The 5,727-nt window shown below is 60.9% G+C and overlaps 1 protein-coding gene across 3 annotated transcripts; it reads left to right on the top strand.

Annotated features, from left to right (window-relative positions):
- OSR2 (odd-skipped related transciption factor 2) lies at nt 1–5,293 on the top strand. 3 transcript variants are annotated; one of them, XM_027452511.3, is made up of 4 exons: nt 1–424; nt 2,906–3,618; nt 4,113–4,212; nt 4,683–5,293. In XM_027452511.3, the coding sequence occupies exons 2-4, from the start codon at nt 2,963–2,965 to the stop codon at nt 4,863–4,865; spliced, it is 939 nt and encodes a 312-aa protein (XP_027308312.1). In that variant the 5' UTR covers nt 1–424; nt 2,906–2,962; the 3' UTR covers nt 4,866–5,293. The 3 variants fall into 3 exon arrangements, with proteins under 3 accessions (XP_027308312.1, XP_027308311.1, XP_027308313.1); XM_027452510.3 differs by having other exon boundaries at nt 1–428; XM_027452512.3 differs by having other exon boundaries at nt 3–428; nt 4,765–5,293.
- The last annotated feature ends 434 nt before the right edge of the window (nt 5,294–5,727 follow it).

Genomic DNA, 5,727 nt, shown 5'->3' with positions numbered 1-5,727 from the left:
ACGGTGGGGCGGGCCGGGGGCGGGCCGGGGCGGGTGCGCGGCCCCGAGCGCGGGGCTGTGCGCGCCGCGGGGTGGGCCGGCGGCTGGGCGGGCGGGCGGGGACAGCGGCTCCTCGCCACCACTCACCGCTGAAATGTGATGGACCGGGCAGGGGGCGGCTCACACTCGCGCCGAGCCTCGCCGGGCTCGAAGGCAGGAGGCGGCTTTACAGCGGGACACGCGCGGACCCCCCCCTCTCGCCACCACCGCCACCGCCGCCCCACGACCCCCAGCTGCAGCCCTCCACGTCCCCACCATGCCGGCCGCCGCCGGGTCCCGGCCCCGCTGAGCTTCTCGCCACCCCTCCAAGCTGTGGATGTAATGGCTCCGTGAAGGTGCCGCCTCGCTTTTGCCCCGGGAGGCCCGGCAGGAGCAGCCCGCTGCGGTAGGTAAGCGCTGCCCGGTGCCGTCGGTGGGAGGGGAGGGGAGAGGAGAGGAGAGGAGGGGGCGGCTCGGCCGTGGGGTCCCCGAGTGCCACCCTTTGGGCACCCCCTTTTTCCCTCCCGCACCCCACCCCGTTAAGCTCGGTGGTGGTGTTCACGCCAAAATCCTACCGGGAAGAGTTATTTTTATATTTATTTTTATTTTTTTTATTTTTTTTTTTCCTGGGGTCTCACTGCCGAAGCCCCGTGGAAATAGCCGGGGGTGGCCGCGGGGGGCTGGAGGTGGACCCGGGGAGCTCCGGGGCCGTTCCCCGGCCCTAAATCGGAGCAGGAGGAAGGGGAACGGCGGCTCGGGTAGGGTCGGGGGCAGGCAGGTAGCGAGGGGCTCGCCGCGGAGACAGCAGGCGTCGTTCAACGAAGCGCCCTGGATGGGAAGGGAAAAGGAAGTGCCAAGGTTTAAGTAACATCCGTTTTTGGTTGACTTTCCCCCCTTCACCTTGGTGGAAAGTGGCCTTACAAGCCGGCACGGGGACGCTCGGCGGTGGGATTTTTTTTTTCGATAGGTTTTCATGGGGTTTCCCCCCCCCCCCCCCCCCGCCCCGAGAAAGAGCAGCGCCAGGGGCAGCGCGGTTGGGGCAAGGGGGGCGCGTGGAAAAATTGGGGTTAAAAATGGGGGGTTTCGGCGCTGGGCGCGCTCCTTTCGCCCAGATTTGCGGGGTCCCTTGGCGGTGCCAAACGAGCCCCGGAGCTCGCCGAGGCCGGGAGGGTTTTTCCCCTCTCCGCGGTGTTCCCTGGCGGAGTGGGAGCAAGGAGCCGCCGCTGCGAGGTCTTTAAAAATAAGGGGTTTCCGCGCGACCACCTCCCCGAAGAAAAAAAAATATATATTTATATAAAAAGATAAGAAATAGAAACGTCGCCGTGTGCGCGGGGTCACCCCCATAACGCTGCGGGAGCGAACGGGGGGAGCCGGGCAGCGGCGAGCCGCGGCCCGAAGAAAACGAAAATGGGAGCGGGGAGCGCTCGGGGATGCCCCCCCGAGAGGTTTCTCCGCGTTTCTTCTCCGCGGGGCCAGCCCGGAGCGCTGCAGGGGCTGGGGGCGAAGGGGTTTGAAACCCATCCGAGGGGCCGAGGCTGCGGGGAGCCGGCGGGGCAGCCCCAGCCCTGCGGCGGCCTGGAGGGCTCCGTGCGGGGCCAGCTCGGCGGCCTCGACCTTCCCTTTTACTCCTTATTTTCTAATTGCTGTTTTTTTTTTATGAACGTGGTGACCTATATATTTTTTTTTATTTTTTAAGGATAAAGCCGTTTATTTTTTTTTCTTATGATGATTTATATATATATTTTTAAATATTTTCTATTTTTGGAAAGCACGCCTTGCCCGCCCCTGCTCATAAACCCCAAGAGGAGCTGGCTCAACCGCGGCCCTCCCAAAATCCCAGTGCGGGCCAGGAGCCCCTTTTCCCCGGCTTGGGCTCCCGGTACGGAAGCAGGGCGGTGGGACCGGAGCTTTCCCCCGGCCTGGAGGGAGCTGAGCGGCTCCGGGGGTCCCGCTGCAGGCCGCTCCCCGACGGGTTCGAGCTGCAGGGGACGAGCGAAAGCCACCGACGGCCGGGGAGGCCTCGGGGCCGGCCGCAGCCGGGGTGGCTCGGCTGGGCTGTGTGGGGCCATCTGGAAGGGATCTGAGCGCAAAGTGGATTTATTTAGGACCGGCAGCTCGGGGAAGAGGGGGGGAGGTGTGTGTGTGTGTGTGGAAGGGGGGGGGGGGGCGGGGGTAAGGAGGTGTGCGTGTGGGGGGCAGGAGCCGCTCCGCTCTCCCTCGATTATCTTGATAAATGGGTTGGTGTTGAAGGAAGAAAAATAAGCAGCCGAGCGGGGATTAAAATAAAATAAAATAAAATAAAAAGCCCCCACCACCACCACCCCGGGCCCTGCCTGGGCTCCGCGCTCGCACCCTGCGCCTTCCCGGGGGGGTCCCGGCCAAGGAGGGCTCGGGGTCGGGGCCTCCGCGCCCCGGGGGCTGCGGGAGGCCGAGCCCAGGCTGGCAGCGAGGCCGGAGGCCGGCTCGGGGCAGGGGGGGGGACAAGGGGGAGCCCCCGAGGTGGCCGCGCTGGGACCGCGGGGACCCCGCGGAGCGGCCCCGGCTGCGCGTCCCGGGCGCGTTTCTCCGCGGTTTGTCTGATGGGAGCCAGGCTTCTATTTTTCTTTTTTTCTTTTTTTTTTAAATAATATTTTAAGTTTCGGTTGAAGGAGTGCTTCTGGGAGGGCTATTTTGATCCGTGTTGTTATTTTATTATTTTTTTTTTCACGCTTTCGTTTCTGCGGGCGCAGCCATCGCGCCGGTGGCGGCCGCCGGCGGGACGGGAGCGGGGGCAGGAGCACGGCAGCGGCCCCGGCTGCTCGCCTCGGCCCCGGGGAGGGGGAAAAAACCCACGGCGCTTTCAGTAAAAGTCTCTCTCCCTTCCTTTTCCCCTTTGCTCTCTCCCTAGGATTTCGTCCCCGTCTCCAAAGGCCAGCCGAGGCACCAGCTCCGCCGCCCCGGGAAGATGGGCAGCAAGGCGCTGCCGGCCCCCATCCCGCTGCACCCATCCCTGCAACTCACCAACTACTCCTTCCTCCAGGCTGTGAACACCTTCCCTGCAGCTGTGGACCAGCTGCAAGGTCTGTACGGACTCAGCGCCGTGCAAACCATGCACATGAACCACTGGACATTGGGTTACCCCAATGTGCACGAAATCACCCGCTCCACCATCACGGAGATGGCGGCCGCCCAGGGCCTGGTGGACTCCCGCTTCCCTTTCCCCGCTCTCCCCTTCGCCACGCACCTCTTCCACCCCAAGCAAGGGGCCATCGCCCACGTCCTCCCGGCCTTGCACAAGGACAGGCCCCGCTTTGACTTTGCCAACCTGGCCGTGGCCGCCACGCAGGAGGATCCCCCCAAAGTGGGCGAGCTGGCCAAGCTGAGCCCCGGACTGGCGTCCCCCCTGTCGGGGATCAGCAAGCTGTCCCCGGACAGAAAGCCTTCCCGGGGCCGCCTGCCCTCCAAGACGAAAAAGGAATTCATCTGCAAGTTCTGCGGCAGGCACTTCACCAAGTCCTACAACCTCCTCATCCACGAGCGGACCCACACGGACGAGCGGCCCTACACCTGCGACATCTGCCACAAGGCTTTCCGGAGGCAGGACCACCTGCGGGACCACCGGTGAGGGGCAGGAGCAGAGGGGGAGGGTGGGCTTCGCTGAGCCGAGCCGAGAGGGAAAGCAGCGGGGACCCCCCCCAAAAAAAAATTAAATAAACCCAAATCACCCAAAAGCTGAGCCCTGCGGGGTCCTGCGCTCTGCTCCGAGGGGGGTGGCTGGGGTGAAGGCGTCGAGGGGGCTGCTCGGAGACCCCCTTGCGAAGCGGGGTCCTGCTTGGGGTGGGGGGGCGAGGCGGGGACCCCCCCGGCTTTGCCGCCGGGCAGAGGACCGGGGCTGGGGCTGCGCTGCCGCCGGCGGAGCTCCCCCGGCCGTGCCCCGCGGAGCGGCTGCGGGTCGCCGGCAACGCTGTGAGCCGATGGGGTTCGCCGTAAAAAAAGGCGAAAAATTTTAAAAAATAAAAAAGAGGGGAGAGGGGTTTGGGGGAGGGAGCCGCGTTGTCTGTCCCCCCCGCGGTCCCGGCAGCGCCGCTCACCCCCGCGGTTGCCTCCCTTTGCAGGTACATCCATTCCAAAGAGAAACCCTTCAAGTGCCAGGAGTGCGGGAAGGGCTTCTGCCAGTCCAGGACCCTGGCGGTCCACAAAACCCTCCACATGCAGGTGAGCCCGGCGCTGCCCTCCCTTTTTTCTCCGCTCGTGTGCCGCCGGCACGGCTCGGCACGGCTCGGGGCTGCCACGGGGACGGGGCTGCGGCAACCGGGGCGGCGAGAGCCGGGGCTTCAACTCCGCCGCCGCTCCGGGCTGGCTGGAGGCGGTGGGGAGCGAGCTTCGCTTTTGTTTTTATCCTCGCAGCCCTTTGGGGGCTTTTTTCGTTGACGGCGGGGGCTGCGCGGGGGCTGCGCGGGGCCGGGGCTGCGTTTGGGGGAGGCGCGGGGGGCGCCGGAGCCCCCGAGGCGCGGGGCAGGACGCGGCCGATGTCGCCGTGTGTCCCCCCCCCCGTCCCACCTCGGGCGGCCGCGCCGCTTTTCCCGACTTTTTCAAGCGTTTTTGCTACCGAAAAGCGCAGGCGATACGCGAAAGGCAGGTAGTTTGTGAAGGATTAATCCTTTGCTTGCTTCAAATCTGAACAGGAATCTCCACACAAATGCCCCACATGTGGAAGAACCTTTAATCAGAGAAGTAACCTGAAAACTCACCTTCTTACCCATACAGACATCAAGCCCTACAACTGTGAGCAGTGCGGCAAAGTGTTCAGGCGAAACTGTGATCTACGGCGGCACAGCCTAACTCACACCCCCCGGCAGGACTTCTAGAGCAGCCCGGGACCCCGCACCCGCGCCCGCAGCTCCGAGTTGCTCATTTTACTCAAGGACTGTATGGCAGAAAGTCACAGGCGTGCACCCACACACACACACACACACACACACACACACAACGCAGGGCAGGCTCAGGGGCCAATCTTTCCTAGCACGCGTCTGCAAAACTCGTTTAAGAGAGCGTGGACTGCAGGATCGGGCCCCTCTCCAAGCCACACCGAGGCGTAAAGCTACTCCTTGTAGATACTCGCGGCTCATTTTAGAGCTCTGTACAGAAATGTGGTTTTCGTTGTTTGTTCGTTTCGTGTTGTCATGTCAGATGCACGGCGATAACAAATCCGGGAGTCAAAAGTATCTCTTAAAAAAAAAAAAATTAAAAAAAAAAAAAGTGTATTTCAAAATAAATCCTTTTTTTTTTCCAAATACCTCCTGCCTGGTTGTATTATTCTCTGAACGTTTGGGCTTTTTTTTCCTGCTGTGTCGATGCAATGGTAAAGCATATTGAATAAATTTCCTAGTCGGGTAATTGTACTGTCACAACAATTTTGGTGATCGCTTTTGTTTGGCCTGTTTCACTGTTGCTTTTGTGTTATCTATTGTTAAGTAAAATGAAAGTGCCGTATTTGAGAGTTTATAGCTCTATTACTTAATACTACGAATGTCTAAATATTAACTTCTGTACTTTTATTATTTTCCCGAACGAAATACTTTTTTTTTTTTTTTTTTCTAAAAAGAAGAGAAAGAAAGAAATACTTGCAAATAAACAAGATCTTAGGAAATAATGTATAGAGCCCTTCTTACGCCAAAGCGGCTTATTAGTAACTTATTTGCAATCAGCCCATGTATTGTAAAAGTCATC

This window comes from Anas platyrhynchos, chromosome 2 (assembly GCF_047663525.1).
Source record: "Anas platyrhynchos isolate ZD024472 breed Pekin duck chromosome 2, IASCAAS_PekinDuck_T2T, whole genome shotgun sequence".
NCBI classification, from domain to species: domain Eukaryota; kingdom Metazoa; phylum Chordata; class Aves; order Anseriformes; family Anatidae; genus Anas; species Anas platyrhynchos.
This window is presented reverse-complemented; position numbering and strand designations above follow the sequence as displayed.

What these genes read in the sequence shown, in the direction of transcription:
- OSR2 (XM_027452511.3), top strand. Translation starts at nt 2,963, where the DNA reads ATGGGCAGCAAGGCGCTGCCGGCCCCCATCCCGCTGCACCCATCCCTG. An exon ending in GACCACCTGCGGGACCACCG is followed by an intron (nt 3,619 to 4,112) that starts GTGAGGGGCAGG and finishes CTCCCTTTGCAG; the next exon opens with GTACATCCATTCCAAAGAGA. An exon ending in ACAAAACCCTCCACATGCAG is followed by an intron (nt 4,213 to 4,682) that starts GTGAGCCCGGCG and finishes AAATCTGAACAG; the next exon opens with GAATCTCCACACAAATGCCC.